Raw genomic sequence first — 22,087 nt, forward strand, 5'->3', positions numbered from 1 at the left:
CACATTCTCCACGTGGTGTTACATCCCCACAGCAAAGGGGTGGTGGTCATTAGTGTTGTTCACCAAATGTGTCCAATTCCCCCATCCTGAGCATACAGTGGAATTAACATGTCATGGCCCCACTGTGGGTGGGTGCAGTTATGTGACTCTTTCTAGTCAATGAGATATACGTGTGTCACTTCTACACCAAAGTTTTTTTTTTTATGTTTATTTATTTTTGAGAGAGACAGGACAGAGCACAAGTTGGGAAAGGGCAGAGAAAGAGTTTGAGACACAGAATCCAAAGCAGGCTCCAGGCTCTGAGCTGCCCAATGTGGGGCTCGAACTCACAAACCACGAGATCATGACCTGAGTCAAAGTTGGACGCCAACCGAGCCACCCAGGTGTCCTTGCACCAAAGTTTTAATAGCAATCTCCTTCTGGTATGGCAGCCAACATTTGAAATAGTGACTGCCCCCTCAGTCTGGGTTCTCAATTGTCTCTGAACCCAACTTGGGTTTGTTGGCTTGTTACATGTGTGTTAAATAAGCATTTGGGTTTTAAGCCACTGACTTGCCCACCCTGGTTGACAGAAAGGTCTTGTGGGTTCTGGATCAGAAGATTATAAAAATCACAGGAACAGGGCTGTTTCATGACCTGTGACTATAAATCCAAAGGGTATTATGGCAACTGCCGGTGATTCTCAATCCATTGGGAGCCCAATCTTAGAGCTGGAAGAGAGTTCTAGAGATCAGCCAGGTAGACTCTCTCACATGCTACGAAACTTTGACCCACACTGAGATTTCTACCGCCCCTCTCAATCTCAGATCTTTTTTCTTTTTTTAATTTTTTTTTTAACGTTTATTTATTTTTGAGACAGAGAGAGACAGAGCATGAACAGGGGAGGGGCAGAGAAAGAGAGGGAGACACAGAATCAGAAGCAGGCTCCAGGTTCTGAGCCATCAGCCCAGAGCCCGACGCGGGGCTCGAACTCATGGACCGTGAGATCGTGACCTGAGCTGAAGTCGGACGCTCAACCGACTGAGCCACCCAGGCGCCCCTCAGATCTTTTTTTCTACAAGAATAGAAAATAAAATGAGTATGAGGTATAATTTTTTAAAACAACCATAAAAACAAACTTTAAAAGACAAACATCACTCAGCTGACATCTCCCTGATTTTTGCATAGTATCACTACAAGAGTCAATAAGCATTGCCTTCAGGAAAGAAAAGGCACTTTCGTGTATATATTGACCGTCTTCTACGGTGCTCCCTATACTAGGTGCTTCACATGCTGTGATTTCATAGAACTCTCCCAACAACTCTCTTTACAGAGGAGAAAACTGAAACCCATAAATGCCAAGTAATAAGACCAACATCCTACCAGCTAGAAAATGAGAAAGCTAGGATTCACACCCATGCTATTCTAACCCAATTCCGTTCTTTTTCTAATGCACTGTTAAGTTTTCCTAGTAGTGCTCCTTAGGAAAACATTAGAATTCTTTTACACTAAAAGGAAAGAAAAACCATGCATTGATAGCTATTGTAAAATCAAGCATCCACATTTCCCTGCTATGGAAGTAAGAGATTATCTATTTCCTAGGCAGGATTCATTGACAGGATGATTCATTGATACACTGGACTATGACTCAGCCACAAAAAAAGAATGTAATCTTGCCATTTGCAACAACGTAGATGGATCTGGATGGCATGATGCTAAGTGAGATAAATCAGACAGAGGAAGATAGATACCATATAATTTCACTCATAAGTGGAATTTAAGAAACAAATGAACAACAACAACAAAAGAAACAAACAAGACTCTTAAACACAGAGAACAAACTGGTGATTGTCAGAGGGGAGGTAGGTGGGGGAATGGATGAAATAGGTGAAGGTGATTAAAAGTACACTTATAGTGCTGAGCACTGAGAAATGTACAGAACTGCTGAATACTCTACATCTGAAACTAATATAACACTGCATTCTAATTATTTTTCCATTTTTAAAGGAAATTAAAAATAAGACAACAAAAAACTTTGAAAATTAAAACTAGGCAAAGGACTTGAACAGACATTTGGCCAATAAAGGACATGGGTATATGCTTAGCATAACTAATCATTAGGGAAATGCAAATCGAAAGCCCAATAATATAACACTTCACACCCAGTAGGATGGCTATTATTCCTCTCCAAAACAAACAAACAAACAAACAAACCCCAGAAAATAATAAGTGCTAGTGAAGATGAGGAGAAACTGGAAGCTGTGTACATTGCTGGTGGGAATGTAAAATGGAGGAGGCACTGTGGCAAACAATGTGATGGTTTCTCAAAAAATTATTAAACATAGAATTACCATATGATCCACCAATTCTCTCCTGGGTATATACCCAAAAGAATTCAAAGAAGGGACTCCAACAGATTTCTTTTTTTTTTTTTTTTTTTTTTTTTGAGACAGAGAGAGCATGAGCAGGGGAGGGGCAGAGAGAAAGGGAGACACAGAATCCAAAGCAGGCTCCAGGCTCTAAGCTGTCAGCACAGAGCCCGACATGGGGCTCGAAGACTATGAGATCATGACCTGAGCCGAAGTCGGATGCTTAACCGACTGAGCCACCCAGGCGCCCCACTCCAACAGATCTTTGTACACCTATGTTCAGACCAGCATCACTCACAACAGCCTAAAGGCAGAAGCACCATAATTACCAAAATATGGTATATTTATGCAATGGAATATTATTCCATTGAATAATGTTGAAAAGGAATGAAATTCTAATACACACTGCAGTATGGATGAACCTTGAAGACACTGTGCTGAGTGAGATAAGCCAGTCACAAAAGGACAAACACTGTAGGACTCCACTCATATGAGGTATTTAGAGCAATCAAACTCATAGAGACAAAAAGTAAGACGGGGGTTGCCAGGAGCTGGAGGGAAGAATGAGGAATTCGTGTTTAATGGGCTCAGAGTTTCAGTGTAGGACGATGAAGAATTCTGGAGATGAAGGATGCTGATGGTCGCATAACAATGTGAATGTGCTTAACGCACGGAAGTGTACCCTCAAAAAGGGATAAGATGATAACTTTTATGTTATGCATATGTTACCACAACTTTAAAAAAAAGCAACAGGACAAAGAGGGAGGGGGGTAGACCCCACATCAGGAGATTTGGGTTCCAGTTTCAGCTCCACACCCACCACCTAGGAGCACTTCATAAGTGAGCTTGGTCCCCTCACACGTACAATAAGCAATTGGATTAATTCATTCCTACAGTCCCATCCAGTTTCTATATCAATTTCTTTTGTCCATGCGGATGCAGGCATGAACAAAACGGCCCAAGTCCCAGTCCTCCCGGGGTTTACATTCTTACAGGGTAGGCAAACATTAAATATGTGAACACACGTGTGTCAGGTAGGAAAACTACCAGCAGGGTAAAAAGAGAGAGTGTCAGGAATGCTGTTTTAGGTAAAGTGGCTGGGGGAGCCCTCTCTAAAGAGGTGACATTTGAGCAAAGACTTAAATGGAGAGAAAGAGCCATGAGGGTATCTGGGGAAAGCTCTCGGGTAGAGGTATTTCAGGAACAGTGAAGAGGACAAAAGGTAGATTCTCATTTTGAAATCCAGGTCAACACTGAAGAACCATGCAAAAGTCCATTCTGGAAGGAGCTCCACTCCGTACCCTAGTCCTGGGGGGCCTCACCTGACAGTGCAGAGGTAGGTGCCAGCGTCCTCTTGCAAGGCTGGCAAGATCCAGAGAGCACCATCCTGGACCCACATTCGTGTCTCTTCTTCCCCTGGAATCGTTCTAGCAGAATCATTTTTATGCCATGTCACGTTGACGTGGGGGCTGACAGACTCCCGCAACCAATACTGCGCCTGGGGGCACTTCAGGACCACAGGCTCCCCTTCCACTTTGAAGTCAGTTTTGAAATGCTTGCCAAGAAACTGGCAGTTTCCTGCAGCCACTGAAGGACAGAGAGATCATAGTCAGGCTTTGGATCCAAAACCTCCTTGGATGGGCAGCTCTGAAGAAGCCGCGTGCCCCTAACAAGTGGCCTGCACCCCGGAGGCCCCATTAAACCCTCCTGTTATAATGACTTCAAAACTCCCAAAAACAACTTTTGGGTTACTGTCAATTCCAATTTACATTTTGTGGGGAAAATTCAATCTGGTTCACATGGAGATGAAAAAATGATTAAAAAGTTGGGTCATATTTTTCACTTGTTGACTCCTTATCATTAAAAGTAGATTTGGGGGGAGCCTGGGTGGCTCAGTTGGTTAAGCATCCAACTTTGGCTCAGGTCATGGTCTCACAGTTTGTGGGTTCGAGCCCCGTGTCGGGCTCTGTGCTGACAGCTCAGAGCCTGGAGCCTGCTTCAGATTCTGTGTGTGTCTCTCTCTCTGCCCCTTCCCTGCTCATGCTCTGTCTCTCTCTGTCTCTCAAAAATAAATAAACATTAAAAAATTAAAAATAAATAAAATTAAAAAATAAAAGTGGATTTTGGCTGAGTTCAGATACAAAAAGAGCTTAGTTGTGACAGGACATGTGGTTAAAATCCAAAGGCACCTTTTCCTGAGGGCAAATACACCACCTTCTTGGCTCGCTCTTTGGCAGGAATGACCTATGCCCAGAGCAAGCACAGTGCAACAGAGGAGATGGGCAGGAGGAAGCATCTGTCACAACTTGCCTTTTGAAAACAATAGACTTCACTAGATAAACAACTGCTTTCCCCCAGAGAAGCTTCAGGCAAGCCCTTTCCAGCTGAAAGATTCATTTCTCACCTGTGTGTTCCTCAGGCTGAACGGTGAAGGAATAAACGCCGATTATCAACACGTACAAGACGAACATTGTTTCCAGCAACTTCTGAAGGACACGGGAGGTGATCTCAGGTTCAGCACCCCCTAATCTGTAGGAGGAGACAGAGGGGTCACCAGGAGCCACACACACACCCAGAGAGAAAACACCTTGACGATGGTCCCAGCAGGAGGCTCTGGAGGCTTCACCTGAAGATGGAAATCTTTTTGCCCAGACTTTATAACCAAGAAAACACAAAAGTTTTGGATTTTCTCCTCAACAGCTATATTCACTGAGCATACCTAACATCAACTCCCCAGAGCACTAACAAGGTGCCTTGGAAGAGGTGCTCCATATCTTAAGTGTTTCTCTCTCCTGAAGTGTGCCTTAGTGCTCCCTGCTGCAAACCGAGATGCTCTTTCCTTGGTTGTGGCCACTGCCTAGGCTCTCTCTAACCTTCAGGTCTTTACTCAAAATCATTTTAGTGAGGTCTTCCCTGACCTTCCCGTGTAAAGCTGCACCACCCTTCTGTGAATGCTGCACATTTTCCTTTCCTGCTCTATTGCTGTCTGTGGCATTCATCATCAACCACGTTCCCTCCCTATAGAATGCAAGCTCATGTACTCAAAGATCCTATTTACAACTGTATCCTTAAGTTCTACTTGTTGAATGAATGAGTGGCTTAATCACTAGAAGCCAAAAGGTCTTTATATTTTACTTGTTGGAGAACTCTTCCTTCTGTCTCTATGGATTAGCTTTTATTTTACATACAATTCTGACGTACCTGATGGATGCTATGTACCGCTAACTCTCTGGTCTACAGCATCCCAGGAGGAAAAGCAAAATAAGTTACAAATAGTGAATAGCTTACACAAGTTCATAAAGTACTCCTCCCCACACACTTCCCCAAGACTGGAGCACCAGACGTCTCCATATTTCCCTGCAGTCCCTTTCACATCGTAGCGTAATGGTCTGTTGTATTAGGCAACCATTGCCACAACCATACTACCAACAATCCATCTCAAGACTGAAATGCATAAAACAAGCGCCATGGCAATCACGCCAATGGTGTAAAGCGATTCTATCTCACAGTCCGTGAATCAGATGGGGTTGGCTGACCTAGATCGGGCTGTTAGGCTTGACTCCATGCTTCGGGTGGGATTTAAGTCTCCTCCATGTGTCTCTCATCTTCCTTGGACCTACAACCTCCTGGGAGATGATCTTCTGTGATGGCAAAAAAAGGACGCAATGTGGCAAGAGCACTCAAAGCCTTGCTCAGAACTAGCTTACTGCTGGTCTGCCCACATTCCATTGGCCAAAGCAAGTCATGTGGCCAAAGCTGCCATCACTGGGGCGGGGAGATTACTTCCACCTCTAGTGGGAGGAGCCTCAAGTTACACTGGAAATGGAAATACCTGGGAGCAATGATGACGTCTGCCACAACCGTGTCTTGTTGGCTCCCCTGGGTGGGGACAGTCTTGAGAAACGAGGCATGGTCTAATTCACAGCCCTCAAGGCCTATAAAATACCCAGTCCCAGAGAGTACCGGAGATTATTTGTGCTCAAAAGCCTAGCAGGAAATTGGGAGTGATGAGTGAATCCAGGAAAAAAAAAAAAATTCCCTATCACCACCCCTTCCCCATTTCCTTAAAGTTTAACTTGTTCCCTGTCCCTGGAACAGATACCATTCTGAATGTCTCACAGTAAACCCAGATGGACCTTAAGTGGCCAGGGCAGGATTGGCAAACTGAGGAAGTACACTTGCGTGCTAGTAACCCTCCCTCATCCGAAGGCACGGGTTCAGAGTTGCAGTCTGAACTCCCCCTTGAGTGATGAGGAACTGGAATGGGCAGTGAAATGACCTGAGATCTTCCCCTTAGCTGTGTGTCTACCCTAGGGCTGTTTCCCCTAAGCTCTTCCTGCTTCTGCGTGGTCCTATCCTTCACCTGTTTCTGAAACACAAATATTTCCTGTGACTTTAACCACTAACCCCAGCCTCAGGTTAACCAGGCAACTTGATTAGCATAAGAGTCACAACAACGTTGACCAAGTTGCTTTGCCCTCTTTGCACACACATTAGCTTCTCGCATCCCCAACTGTACTGGTCCCAGCCAGATTCACTGGTTCTCTAGAGAGGCTTTGAAAAAAGACGGAGTCAAATACACATGTATAACCAATACCACATATCCAAATAAGTGGATGAAGTCAAAGATGGTGACACGGGGACTGATATAATAGTGAGCTACTGAGCTAAACACTGAGAATATAAGTTTTGCCATTTTACCCCCATGATGTGAATCTCATGATGCCAATTTGACAGATCATATAATACAAGAGATTAAGGAGGTTATATAGCTTGACCAGTATCTCACAACTAGTAAGCAGGAATTGAAGTTTAAACCCAAGACTACTGATTCCAAAGCCCTTACTCTTCAAAAATATAGTATTTATGACAGATGCTGCTAGTTTCCTCCTCTAAGATCTGTCCTCCCTGCTTTGCCAATTATAGAACCCCTGACTCTTAGTGTGACACATTACTATCCCACACAAAGTCTATATTTCCCATCCTCCCTTGCAATTAGGAGTGGCCTAGTGACAGAATTTGGGTCAATGAATGTAGGTGGAAATGTATGCTCCTCCTGGGAAGTCGACTTAAAAGCCTCCTCAAAAGACTTAAAAGTCTCCACTGGTCTTCCTTCCTGCTAACTCAGTATGGATATGGTGGGTGGATTACAGTCACCATATTGGGTCACAAGGTGCAGACCACTTGCAGACAGTGCTGGGATAAGACAGGAACTTGAGTCCTTCAGTGGTTTCATGGGGCTCCCACCCTAGACTACTTTTTTTTTTTTTAAATATGTTTGGGCTTCCTGCCATACATAGGCAAACTGAATCTCAATATGCAAACTTTTCAAACTTTATAAAAAGAACACCGGGGAAGGAGCCCTGACAGGTCAGTTGTTGTGTTCTCACTGGTCCTCTTTCTGATACTCAACTGTTTCAAACAGTTTCTGCTGACTGACTCTTTAAGAAGTCACTTTGACTCAGCTTCCTGGCTGGCTCAGTCAGTAAAGCAAAAACTCTTGCTCTTAGAGTTATGAGTTCAAGCCCCACGCTAGGTGTAGAATTTACTTAAAAGAAAAAACTTATTTTATGGGGTTCCTGGGGCTCAGTGGGTTAAGTATCCAGCTTTTGATTTTAGCTCAGGTCACAATCTCACAGTATGTGAGATCGAGCCCCATAGTGGGCTCCGTTCTGAGCATGGAGCCTGCTTGGGATTCTTTTTCTCCCTCTCTCTGCCCCTTCCCCATTTGTGCATTCACGCACCCTCTCAAAATAAATAAATAAACTTAAAAAAATAGAAGTAATTCAACTCAAAGGCAGGAGGAGCTGAGCAGCCTCCCTTTGGATGAGAGCACCTCCCAGGACACAGGTGCAGGCTTAGCCTTGAGTTATGTGGTTTGTAACCACATTTAAAATTACTTTGACACCAAAGAGTCAGACTGTGTCCATCCAGGGGGAGTTATCAGCTGAGGCTTCACAGAGCTACAGAGCTGGAAGGGTCTTAGGGAAATCTAGTCCTTTCACTTTCTTTTTCACATGTTGAAAGCGATTTGGTCATTAACCTTCTTCTCAAAATCGCATGTCTGGTCAGGGTGAGAAGTAGAGATATTTCAACAAGGACCCTGTTCCAGTGGCATGAAACCCTAAAATGTTGTACTCCCCATCCCCTCTCACCCACCCACCCCCCTTCCAGGGCCCCCTCAGCCAAAGGAATTAATTGCCTTGGTTTCCCTCTGAAGACTTTGCCAAAAAACAACTGCTTTACTGTGACCTCTTCAGGAAGTGGCTTCAGACAACTAAACCACAAACATGCAGTAGTGATCATTTTTAATAATCAAAACCTCAGGAAAAGGCTGGAACCAAAATTGCCCTAGCGTGGGAAATAGTAATTCTTTGGCAGGCCTAAAGGAAAAAGAATTTGTTCTGCAGAGGTGTGCAGCAAAACATTCTTCTCCTGCCCTACTTTCTTTCAACATGTCTTTAAATTACAGACAATTTGACATTTCTTGAATCCGAGTTGACCTTCTTACTGGAAGAAAGAAATTTTAAAGGCAACTGATTCCAAGAATTTGAATGACAATTTTTTTTTCCACACAACTATGTTTCACTACACCCAGTGTATGAAAACCGAAGAATAAGATGGAAAGCAGGGCCAGGAATAAGAAAATGACCAACAATTTGTGGAGAGTTCAAGGAAGGAGAAAGAACACAGTACGGTGGAAAGAGCTGGTGGCCCCGCACTGAGCCTAGCACCCCGCTTACCGCCTTTGATCCCTGGTGTCAGCCTCCTGCTCATGAATGGTACACATAGCCTAAGAGTATGTAGCTGTTTGCTTCACCTTTTAATTTAATTTTGAAAATCCCAACAGACTAAAAAAGTGAGGATGGCATAACACCAGTCTGTATTTCACGAGACTCACCAATTATTAACATTTTGCTTTATTCTCATTCTCTCTCTGTCTCCTTCCCTATATATACACACACACATATGTGTGTATATATACATTATAAGCATGTATATACATACACATATATATACATATATACATACACACATATACACATACACACATATATACATATATACACATATATACATATACACACATATGCACACACATATATACACATATAATATACACATATATACATGCATGTGTACATATATACACATGTGTATACATATACATATATCCACATATGTGTGTACACATGCATATACACATACATACACATATACTTACACATATACATACACATACACATATACATATTGTTCCCCTGAACACTGGAAAATTACAGACATCTCAAACTTCACCCCTAAGTACTTTAGAATGCATATAGGAACACGTTTTAGCAGATTGAGAACAAATAAGCAAATAAATGATAGCTCCAGAGATCAATCTTCAGGCATTTAAAAGGATTAAACATGTTACCCTCTAGTATATTTTAATATATCTCTTAATTCACTGAAAAGATTAAACTTTATTTCTATCTTCACCTTGTTCCGGAAAGATTTTAGGCAGCTGCCCATCTCTGAGTCAGGCAGTACAGTCACCCAAAAAAGCAAAACAAAGATGACAGATCTTGAATATTAATGAAGTCAAAGAGTTATCAGGCCCTACTCATACTATTTAGCCACCTCCAGTTTAAAGTAAATTCCTAAAAACTGACACATGTTGTTGCAGGCATGTGGTATGAAACCTTTTGACACCCAAAGGAAAATAAATATTTGCATCAATGTTAAGCTTGGAATTTTTTAAAATTTAAAGCCAAAGCAAAATAAGAAGTATTTTGAACTAAGTCTCTGGAAAGCACAGGATGTTAAGAGCTTAGGGAATAAGAAGATTCTTTAGTTTCAGATGCAGAGAAATACATGATCAATTTTGAGGCAGCCTTTTTTTTGTTTTTAGTATACTGGCTTAAAGCAGAACCCTTGATGGGTTGTCTACAGAAAGGAGAGAAACTAGTTTCCCCACCACACCACACTCCCCCCACCCAACCCCAGAATTCAGGGAACTCAGTGCAGCATGGTGGGACAATTTCTGGTCTGCATGGCCATGTCAGAATGAGAGCACCTCAATGTCCTTGACTCCAGTGGGGTCTGGGGAGATGGAAATGCTTACTGGAAGCCATGGCACAGGAAGACCCATCTTTGGGCCATGATGGGCTGAATCTCAAAGGGAAAACTTAGAGAAGCTAAGACTTGGCTCCACCACTGGCTACATGCCTTCTTTATGTTTTACTTTCTGAAACCACTCTTTTTTCATCAAACCTCTTGAGCTTGGTCAACTGCCCCAACCAGGAACCATTGGCAAAGAGGTTTGACAAATCAACCCAACTCACCTCCCCACTCATTTGAATCCTCTGTTCACACTTTGCATTCCCAGTAAGCCTGAGTCATTCAGAGCCCCCAGCAAGCTGGACCATCAACCAAGACACTTTCTTCACCTTCTTCCTGCATCAGGCCCTCTTACAGGCTAGCCCCTGACAAGACCCACCCCTCTAGCTCAGAATAATTGCCATCCTCCTAGAATATGACTGATGTGGGGTGGAAGCTCCACCCATGAGGCCCTCAGCACCCACAGTATGAATCCACCAGGCTTCACATTCTCCCAACCTGATATTTGTGTGAGAGGAATTTTCTGCTCTGAACAATTCTAGAGGGCTAACTAAACTCGTGAGTCTGGTAGAGTGCATCATCCCCATTATAAACATGAAGCAATGGAAATAGACTCAGATACATTAAGTAACTTACCCAAGGCCACAGAGCTAATGGAATGATAAAGTGGAATGTAATCCTGAGTCAACACAATCCTTAGCCTTGGTATTCATCCCCTGCTCTATAGAAGCACCAGAACCTGGAGCTAGAGGGGACTCTAGAAGCCATAAAGCTCAGCAGCCCATCCAAACAGTCTTTCCAAACCCAGCATCCTCCATAGATTGCCAACTTTACCCCTCATTAGATGGACACTTCCAGTCTTGGAATATACACATGATCAGAAACTTCTGTCATTTAGGGGCATATGGGTGGCTCAGTTGGTTAAGCATCTGACTGTTGATTTCAGTTCAGGTCATGATCTAGCAGTTTATGGGATTGAACCCCACATCTGGCTCTATACTGAGGGCACCGAGTCTGCTTGGGACTTCTCTCTCCCTCTCTCTCAAAGTAAATAAACATTAAAAAAAAAACCCAGAAACCTCTGTCATTTCAAATGTAAATTTGCCTTCCCCTAAGATCCACTCATTGGTCAGAGTCCATCCTAGAAGGAAGCTCAGAAGAAGTCCGTCAACATTGCACAGTAGTTCTGAGAGTTAGGGAGTCTCTACGGGAAAGAACTGTGGAAAGCACATGGACTTGAGAGTCTGACAAAGCAAATGTGAGTCCTGCCTACCTTGTGTGCCAGCGGGATGGTTTAGGGCCGTGGCGGGGTGGGGACTGGGGGGCGTGGGGATCATACTGCCTCTGAGAGACTCAGTCTGCTAATCTGTAAAATGGCTGTAGCCTAGCATGTGGCACAGAAGGGTCAGATTCCATGTGATATGTAAAGAGGTCAACACAGAGCTGGCAAAGACAAATCACTTAAAATGTGGTGGCTCTCATCAGCACTTTACAGAAGCAGACCCAAAAACTCAGGAGGTGAGTAACTTTATCAAGAGCACACAACTGGCAGAATTGAGTTAGAAGTCAGAGTTTCCACCACCTGCATTCTTACTAACTCCTGCTAAGGGTCCCTCTCACAGCCTGAGAACTTTCTGGTACCATAGTCAATAACTTACCTAATACCAGTTGCTACATTAGAATGGTGTTCAACTTTACCTAATGGAATCAATAAACCTGATGCCTAAATCCATATTATAGAATAATGTTTGGGGCACCTGGGTGTCTCAGTCAGTTAAGTGTCTGACTCTTGATATCAGCTCCGGTTGTGATCTCCCAGTTGTGTGATTGAGCCCTGAGTTGGGCTCTGCGCTGACAGCACAAAGACTGGGATTCTCTCTCTCTCTCTCTCTCTGCCCCTCCAGAGCTTGTGCGTGCATGCATGCTCTCTCTTTTCCTCTCTCCCTCACTCAAAATTAAATAAATAAACTTTAAAAAAAGAAGTGTGTTTAACATGTAAACACACAATTGTAAATACATGCACACACACACATTGAAAGCCTACCACGGAATTCTGATGCTTTCATTCAGACCGACATCTTAGCGGTAAAGTCTTTAAGCACGTTAGAGCAGGAGATTGAAGCTGGATTCACTCTACCATTAACTAGCTATGTGATCTTAGGCAAGCCACTAAGAGATTTACCCAATCTGGGTCACAGTTTCTTCATCTCTAAAATAAATACAAGGACTGAGCTGCTGAAAGCTCCCAGGTCCCTTTCAGCTGTAAAACCCTAGGATTCAAAGTCAGTGTGGATTTGCACTTAGGCTCCGGCCGTGGGCACAGCTCCAGTTTCTAAAGCAGGAAGTAAGGGGCCTTAGTCAGATAACCACCAAATCTCATCAATTCACTTGCAGAAGTCCCAAAGCCAGAAAACATCAGAGCCAGGATTCAACACCTCTGAGTTCTCCTGAGGATGGGAGTTCTAGCTCCACTGGGCTACTCACTGGGTAATGTTTGTTGTGTGTTGACATGGGACAGGAAGCAAACCCTTTAAGCCGAATGTGGCTTTCAACCTCTTGTAATCTGAGTGTATGTAATAAACACCACACAGTCATTCAGAGAACTTATTCATCTGAAATAAGGTGGGCAGAGGAAACAAGGACAAAATGATCTGAACAGCTGAAAGAGAGCAATATGATCCTGGCACAAAGGCATGTATATTTTACTCACAAAAGGAGCTTTTCACCTCTCTCACAGAACCTCTTTCTGGTTGCGTATAGAGTATTATCACTTCTCAGAGTGGCAATTATATTTTCTAAAGATGGCCACAACAGTATCTCCCATCTTACGTGGTCTTCTATGATGTGATTGTGCACTCTGCCATCACAACTTGGAGTCCAACTCCCCTCCATTGAATGGGGCCAGCCTGGGACTTGTGTCTAACCAACAAAATAATGCTGGGTGAATGCTTCCACCTAGTTTCCTTGGGATGCTTACTCTGGGGAAAGTCAGCCACCATGTAAACTGTCCAACTACTCTGAGACCACCTTGCAAAGGAGGCCACATGTAGGGAATATGGTTGACAGTTCCAGCTATGTCTGGCCTCATAGGAATCCCCTCAAAGACACCATCCATGTGAGTAAAGCCCTCTTAGACTCTCTAGAAGAGTCCTTTCACTAGCTGAGTACCACTGTTTGAACCCAATCAAATCACATGGAGTAGAAGAATTGCTTAGCTGAGTCCCTCTCAAATTCATGACCTGCAGAATATGTGAATTATAATAAAATGTTTGTTATAAGCTTCTAAATTCTGGGGCACTTTGTTACGCAGCAATATGTGACCAGAACACTTCATCAGAAGCAGATTCGAGGTGGCAAATTAGAAAGAGGGACTGTACTGGTAGAAGAAAATGTACAGAGAAGCGAGTGACAGCTGATGGCCCAATGACACAGGAGACAGAAAAACATTAAGAGAGATGCAGGAAAAAAGAAAAGAAAAATGTGAAGACACTTGCAAGAACCAGAGTACTTCAATCAAGGACCTTTAAGAGCAGACATCAATGGTCCCTCCACCTCACTATGCCTGACTGACAGTGTCAGGGTGACACATTCCATTGTATTTCTCTCCTTGCTATCTCCAATTCTTCTGCCACCATAGCCCAAAGAAAAGGGAAGAGCAAAACCCTCCCCAGAAAGGAGGGAAGGAAGTGGATGTGACATATTCCTTCCTGGTAGGAAGGGGAAGTAGAAGAAAAGGCTTTGGGGGCTCCAGGGTGAAAGGAGGAAAACCACAAGAGCAAGTAGGCATATTGGCATGCTCCTGGGACACACGGTAGAAGGGATGGGGGTGGGGGAGCAACTGAGAGCAGAGAAACTTTTGTTCTGCTTTCAAATTGGGTCTCCAGAGGAACCCCACCATGGTAAAGCAAGGCATCCTGACCAAGTGGGGGTGCTAAGGAAGAAAGGAAATAATGGCATGGCATGTTCAGGTAGAGGGATGCAAGGGTTAGTCCCCTGCTAGATTGAGTTCTTCACTGATGGAGAAGAGATCCAGATATTCCCCTGTGCTTCCAGTGGAGAACGGGAGGTAAACTGAGATCTGGGCTACTATGGGGCTGACATGATGAAAGACGAGGTGACTTGAAGCCAAGACTGCCAGATATTCAGTCCATGAGGAGCAGTGTGGCCAAATGTGGAAACATACCCCCAACAGGTGGTAAATTCCACATCCTTAAGCCCTGAGCTCTTCACCCTCTACTACCATGGCTTTTCTGGGGCTCCCCTAAGATCCTCTTGGTCCAGCAACAAATACTACAGCATCCATTCCAGTTGGTTGATGTTCGTTCATCTCTGCTGGTTGTTAAATATTCTGAGTATAATCTGCACAAGTGGCCAGTCTAAGCCAGGAGAGAAACGTGGCTATGGCCAAGACACAGAGAACCTATGGAGCCAGTGAGGCACACAGTGGACCCAAGTTGGCCATTGTCATGGCTCTGACCCAGCTGCAAGATCAGACTATGGGTTTTCCCAGCCAAGAACTCAGCAGTAGATTCAGCAGGACACTACATGACCACCCCATCCAGAGACTCTCCATGGAAACCAGTGAAGTCTTCAGGCCATCAGGTGTGGACTGTCACCCTTCCCATCCTGCCCTGAGGACATGGCCTCCCTATTGTCAGACTCCTTCCTGGCTAGGAGGTGAGAAACTCTGAAAGCTTGAGCTCCACCCAAAAGAGACTGAATAAATCCAAGAGAGGCAAATGTGAGCCAGCAAGATGGGGATGACATTTTCCTAATAAAAAGGGGCCTCAAGACCAAATGAGATTCTTATCAAAATAGTGATTAAAGGTACAATTTTTAGCATCAATTTGTAGTGAGTATAAAGTTTCACCATGTTAAATATATTTTAGAAAGAGTTCCTTCCAAAATTAAGTTGTCAAAAAAGGTGGGTTTTTCTCTTTATGCATTGAAAGATCATCTTCCACTCCCTGGAAAATGTGCCCAGCCAGGATGGCTTGTCCTCTGAGGGTCACAGAAGGTGGCAGCTTTCCCTAGCCCTGTGTCCAGCATGTCCATGAGAGCAGAGAAAAGTCAAGCGAAAACAAACAATTAAAAACTCAAACGATTTTGGGGTGCCTGGGTGGCTAAGCATCCGACTTCGGCTCAGGTCATGATCTCACGGTTTGTGATTTCGAGCCCCGCGTCGGGCTCTGTGCTGACAGCTCAGAACCTGGAGCCTGCTTTGGATTCTGTGTCTCCCTCTCTCTCTGCCTCTCCCCTGCTCACGCTTTGTCTCTCTCTGTCTCAAAAAAAAAAAATAATAAAACATTAAAAAAAAAAACTCAAATGATTTTTATCTATACCGTCTGGGGAAATCCATTGCCATGAGAAAGCCCACTAAAGCCCAGACTTACTGGGTTTTCCACAGACCCAAAAAGTCTCACCAGGGAGTCCTTTGCTGTCCTCTGTGGCTGGGGTCAAGCATTCCATTCACACACTAACCCCTCTGGCCGTTTTCAGCCCTGCGATGCCCAGCCGCCTTGTCAAGAAGAGATCTATGAAGCTGGACGGTCTGAAATCCTGCTTCCTCCCAACCTGAGCAACATGCTGTGGTAGACAGACTCACGCTGACCAATATCTGGAACTTTTCTACTTTGGATACACACAGAATTTCACTTCTCCGTACCCTTGAAGTTAGGCATAGTCACATGACTGGTTATAGCTATGTAAAGTAAGTAGGAAGGATATGGATCACTAAGCATTTCATTTCTGGTGCCTACCCTCCAGCACTCTTTCTCTGAGCCCTTGTTTATTGATGGCGGCCACATAGGATGATCAGGTTATCCTGATAGGAGGCTGAGGTCTATCTACTTCCATCCATGGATCCACTCAGTTGTCTCTCCATGTCTTTCTCCTGTTAAGTAGGAGAAACATCTATTTCCCACCCCAGCACTCATGTCAAAACAATCTAACAGATGGTCTTCATGAATTCTCTTTTGAAAATGTCCTCAAGTGGCTACAGCAAGCCGTCCACAGTCTCACACAGCTGACCAATGACAATGAGATAGCATGAGCAAAAGAAACTTGTGTTGTACTAAGCTACTGAGATGTTTTAGGTTTATCTCTAACTTGGAATGATATGCACAGCAACCAAAGAAAACAATTGTAATTGTTTTCTATTGTTGTGTAGAGATACCATGAACTCGGTGACTTAAAATAACACCCATTCATTAGTCATACTTCTGTGGGTCAGATGTCTGGTCTCAGCTTGGATAAAGTCTCTGCTCAGGGTCTAGCAGACTATCAAAGCTCAGGGTCCTGTTCCAAGCGGTTTTTGGTAGGAGTCAGTTCCTTTTGATTGTACAACTGGGGTCCCCACTTTCGTGCCAATTGTAAGCCAAGGCCACTCTCAGCAGCTAGAGGCCACCCACCATTTCCGGCCTCATGGCCACCTCCACAAGATGACAGTTTGTTTTCTCAAGGCCAATAGAACAATATCGGATGTCGCGTCATGTATGTCTGACCTCTTGACTCTGACCTCTAGACTTTTTTTTTTTTTTTATACAGTCTACCTGGTTGTATCAGGCACACCCAGGAAAACTCCTTTTGATCAACTTCAAGTCAACTAGTCAGGGTCTTAAATTACACCTGCAAAATTCTTTCACCTTTGTGGTACAAGGTAAACCTAATCATTACATTCTTATATTCCCTCCTCATTCAGGGGAGGGGATATACAAGGGCCTGGATCAGTGGGGGTCGTCTTAGGATTCTGCTTACCACAGACATTTAAGAAAACATTCTGATGAATATTAGCTCTAGAAAATCCAGGAACTATCCACAGCTTTGCTTTCACTTCTTCCTTGCTCCCAAGTAAGAAAACCTTGTCCCAAATGTTTTGAAGCCTTGCTATTCAAAGTGTCATCCATGACCAGCAGCATCACTTGTGAAGAGAGGTGAAATCTCAGGCCCCATCTCAGACTCAGGCATCAGAATTATGGGCATATTAACGAGATTTCTAGGTGATTGAGAAGCATTGATCTTTAGATTGGTTCATCCTTAAATAAAGTAGGCAGAGGTCTACATGGAGTGAGAGCACAGCTTATATTAAATTCCCATGGCTCCAGGCTTTCAGAGCAGTTTCTGAAATTTTGCTGTCAGAATCACATAATCTGATGATGATATAGAAGATGGTGATACTAGCTAACATTTACTGAACATCAATATACGCCAAGCAGTAGGCAAAGCTCTTTTAATTTCCCCAACGTGTAATGAGCTACATGTTATTATTTTTGTTTTAGAGATGAAGACATGGAGGCTTACAAGAAGAGTTCCTTACTCCTCTATGGAAAAACAAATAAAAGTGGTGGGGCCAGGATTTGCCATAACTCAGGGTGTATGTGATCGTATTGTCAGAAGTTGTCAAAGCTAGTCCGTGAATCACAAACTAGGGTCTGGGCCAATTCAGCTTGTGAGTAAGCATTATTCAGCCAGAATGTTGGTATTACTTTTCACTGAATTTCTTTCCCAAGGGACAACCTTATTCCAATTGGCCACAAGCCCTATCACTCACAGACTCACAGAGTTGATTTACTGCCTGGACTGTGAATATACTCAAGCCTGAAATCCCCAATTAAGTCCACGTATTCTTGAATTTCCCCTTGACATTTCATGACAAATGTGGGTGGTATGAATACTTTCCAGAGATCCTTAACAACAGCAAAGAACCTCTGCTCCCTAACCCATCCCTGTCATCTGATGAGTGAAACTAATGTCCAGAAACTAAGGTACGTGTCTAAGTCACATAGCAAGATAATATCAAGGTTCTAAATTGGGCTCTTTTGGCCCTGCAATCAAATATCACAATCATCTGCCTCCTCATGTTTAGGAAACTATTTATGCTCAATATGAAACAGAGGTTCTTAACCAAAGTATGTTTCAGAAACGTTTGGATGGAGGTTAATACAGATTCTCAGACTTCTCTCCTATTCACACCACTGGTGAGTCAAATGCCCATTAATCTGAGATTCATCAGATAAATTACAGGTTCAGAACACAGAGTTTGAAGTTGAGCTAGTCCCTGAATAGTTAATAGAGGTGGGACAGTAAGGAGTATAAGGGACAGAATAGGGCAGTGGCTCTCAGCCTTGGTTATACATTGGAATTCCTGAAAAGTTTTAAATTTTTCTTTTAATGTTTATTTATTTTTGAGAGAGAGAGAGAGAGTGTGTGAGCAAGGAAGGTAAAGAAAGAGAGAGACACAGAATCCAAAGCAGGCTCCAGGTTCTGAGTATCAGCACAGAGCCCAAAGCAGGGCTCGAATTCACAGACCACAAGATCATGACCTAAGTCAAAGTCAGATACCTAACCAACTAAGCCATCAGACACCCCTAGAAAACTTTAAACACTACTAATGCCTGGGTCCCAGCCCCCGACGTTAATGATGTAATTGGTCCCAGGTACAGAGATTTTTAAAAGCTCCCCAACTGATTCTAACACTTGGCCAGGGCTGAGAACCACTGGAATAGGGTCTCTGAGATGCTAGAGTATTAACAGCACCATCATCATTTTCCTTGTGACCCCACTGGGTTTGGCCCATCACCTGGCCACAGAAGCTTCCATATTCCTTTCATCTTTTTGCTGCCCTTTGCCACCCCCTTCCTATGTTAAGCAATGTTCCTTCATTAGTGAAGAACAAAATTGATAGGAGCCTGAGGTCAAGATTCAGACACTAAGATACCTCTTGTTCCTGCTGTGATTATGTGCCCATCCGTTAAAAGAATTCTCCTATTTAAGACCTCCGGCCTCTGGTACTCATGTCAAACCCAGTGGGTCTCTGAGAGCTGTTTTGAAAATGGCCTCAAAATGTTGTTGTCCTGAAACAACTCCCTGGTCGGTTTGCACTGAGTGTAAAACTTCTTGTTGTTGCCTAAAGAAGTGGTCCCCAGACCCGGAGCATCAGCATCACCGGGGAACTGCTCAGAGATGCAAGTCCTCAGACATTCTGCACACAAGTACTGAATCAGAAATCTGAGTAGATCCAGCAGTCTGTGCTTACTAAACCCCAGGGGTACAGGTACACCCTCAGGTTTGAGAAGCACTGGCCAAAGGCTCTGTCTTGACCATGTACCCCCATACGGAAAGCAGCTGATGATAACATAAAAAGGCAACCTAAACCCATACAACTGCCATTTGTCAGTTGCGTTTTTATGTGACACGGACTCTGCTAGCCTGTCCGTGGCTAGCAGAGGAGGAGGAACAGGGCCTGAGGGTCTTAATCACACAGTAGTTTGTCGCGCAACAGCTGGGGTGTGAGGTCCAGTGGGAGCCAGGAGGTTGAGGGGACACCTGCTGGCAGGACTTGGGAGGTGCTCCCTGGCAGCTGGGAATAAATGGAGCAGAGACTATCCTCACAGCTCCTCTGACCCTACCCAAGTTTCCTGCTTGCCTCTTAGGGTAACCAAAGAGGCTAAAATGTGGGAAAATGCAATGGAAATGGGCAAGACTGTAATGAGATGTGACTGTAATGAGATGTCAGTTGTGTGTGTGGGAATACCACACCGAACCGGTGGGATGGAACCCACTGCCCCCCTTGAGATGGCAGAGCTCAGAGAGATGGGCCAGGGCAAGCGTGAACTGGGTGGGATGGGGTGAGCTGAGGAGCAGGAAGCAGCATCCCATCACAGGCCCTGAGCAGCTGGGGGGGGGGGGGGCAGGGGCTTGACAAGTCAGGTCACTCAACTGTCTGTTTATAGAAGAGGAAACCCAGACAGAGACGAGGCTTGACCTGGACCACACGACACTAATGGCAGAGCTGGGAGCTTCTGAGGACACTGGGGTTCCATGAGGAGCCAAGGCCTCCAAAGGTGTGGGATTCAAGGGAGATAATGCCAAAGAGTGAGAGCCAACATCTCGGCAGCACACACGGTGTGCCAGGCTGCTCCAAGCGCTTCCCATGATTCAGACTCATTTACTCTTCCCACTACCTTGAGATCCTCCTCACCAAGGTCACTATTTACAGATGGGGAAACTGAGGCACTGAGAGGCTAAACGTAAATTGTGCAATGTATTTCATTATAATTGGGGATAAAAATTAACTTTATTTTAAAAATCGTACCTAGTTTTATTGTTTCACGAGAATGAAGCAAGGGATAAAGGTAAGCTTAATGCTTCCTGGCTATTGATTACTGGCCAGCTGCTGGCCACTGGATAGATGATCTCTATCCAAATTGTACTCCTTATGCACTAGAGTACAGAATGGTTTAAAGACAGTCATGTTATAGACATAGGTGTGACATCATACAACTAGTAAGAGGCAAAGTCAGAACTCGAACACAGACCCTTTAGCCTCACAGCTCACACTTTACCACCACTATCTGCTTGCTACTCCTCCAAGACAACCCAGAGTCCTGGTGTTCAGCCGGCTCTGAAAGCCCCAGTGTTAGAAGAGTGACACCCACTTTTAAAAAGGAAACATGCCCTACTAGAAAGTTCCCCAAACTTCCAAAGAAGAAAGCCTCTGAATTCAGTGTAAGCCTCATAGGCACAGCCTCCCCCGAGGTGACCTGTCTACAACTATGAATTTCCTTTTATTGGATTCTGCACCAATTTTACCTGTTGCTTGGAAACATAGAAGATCCTCAGAGACCCTCTGATCCAGCCCTTTTTTGACAGAGAAACTGAAGCCCAAGAAGGTCAAGGTCACCTTCACACAAGTGAAGATCAAAGAGATGAGGAATGTCACCTAGGAAGGCACCCAGAGACATCAGGAAATCTGCTTGAGGCTCCATTCTGAAATGGAACTCAAGGGTCCTGACGCCTCAGATTTCTCTCTCTCTCTCTCTCTCTCTCTCTCTCTCTCTCTCTCTCCCCCTCTCATTCTGTCATTCCCTCTCTCTCTCATTCTCTCACTCTCTCTGTTTCTCCTTCTCTCTCATACCCTCACACTCTCAAAATCCTCTTACCTGCAGCCCTGCATTCTTTGACTTTGTTGCTTCTCGCCTGGGGAAGGCTGCCAGGCCCAACTTTTACCTTCAGTGGAAACTCAGCAGTCCAGGCAGGGATTTATATCCTTGTCCTCCAGGGATTTCCTAATAGGGCTTGTGTCACTCTCTCTGACTGAGTGGCTGTGAACACACCTTTTCCCTCCTTACCGGGGAGCACCCTCTGGCTTATGGTGCTGGGTGCATGATCACTCAGTTGGGGAAGTGGCCAAGGAAACTGTGTGTAAGTTTCCCTATTTTTTTGTGACTCGCTAAAACTTACGTACTTCCAGCTGAGAGGTGGTTTTAAAGTGATGTGTATTCTGCCTGACCATGGCTCCATCAAAGAGAAAAGGAGGTCTTCTGGGCTTTAACTGGTGAGAGAGTTGATGTCTGTCCCCATGGAACCCTTCTGGGATAGAAGGAGAGTTAAGCTTTGAGTCCTCCGTGTCCCAGTCTTATATGATTTCTAATTGTTAAGTGAAGGAAGGGGGTGGCTTTCCAAATCTTTATTACGATTTGTGGAATTTGTCAAACCGAATAGTTTGTCTGCTGGAAATGGAAATTCGGTCCTAAATCATGTCTGTACAAAACAAATGTCTCCTAACTCCCTCTAACAGGCCCAAAGGTTATGTTGATGGCTTCTCTATCCCCTTCATCAGCCACCAGGAGTTAGAG

The 22,087-nt window shown here is 44.2% G+C and overlaps 1 protein-coding gene across 3 annotated transcripts in view; it reads right to left on the reverse strand.

Moving 5' to 3' along the window:
* IL1R2 (interleukin 1 receptor type 2) overlaps positions 1-21,636 on the reverse strand; it is a 34,689-nt gene extending 13,053 nt beyond the window's left edge. Inside the window, exons 1-3 of one of the 3 annotated variants that reach the window (XM_003983885.5) lie at positions 21,392-21,636; positions 4,753-4,877; positions 3,671-3,935 (exon numbers count right to left, since the gene is read on the reverse strand). In XM_003983885.5, the coding sequence (XP_003983934.4) occupies positions 3,671-3,935; positions 4,753-4,877; positions 21,392-21,405 (404 nt within the window). In that variant the 5' untranslated portion in view covers positions 21,406-21,636. Of the gene's footprint in view, positions 1-3,670; positions 3,936-4,752; positions 4,878-5,884; positions 6,039-15,874; positions 15,898-21,391 lie in introns of those variants that run through there. The other 2 variants (XM_045053997.1, XM_019826989.3) reach the window with 2 other exon arrangements.
* Between the last annotated feature and the right edge of the window lie 451 nt (positions 21,637-22,087).

Source organism: Felis catus, chromosome A3, assembly GCF_018350175.1.
Source record: "Felis catus isolate Fca126 chromosome A3, F.catus_Fca126_mat1.0, whole genome shotgun sequence".
Lineage (NCBI taxonomy): Eukaryota > Metazoa > Chordata > Mammalia > Carnivora > Felidae > Felis > Felis catus.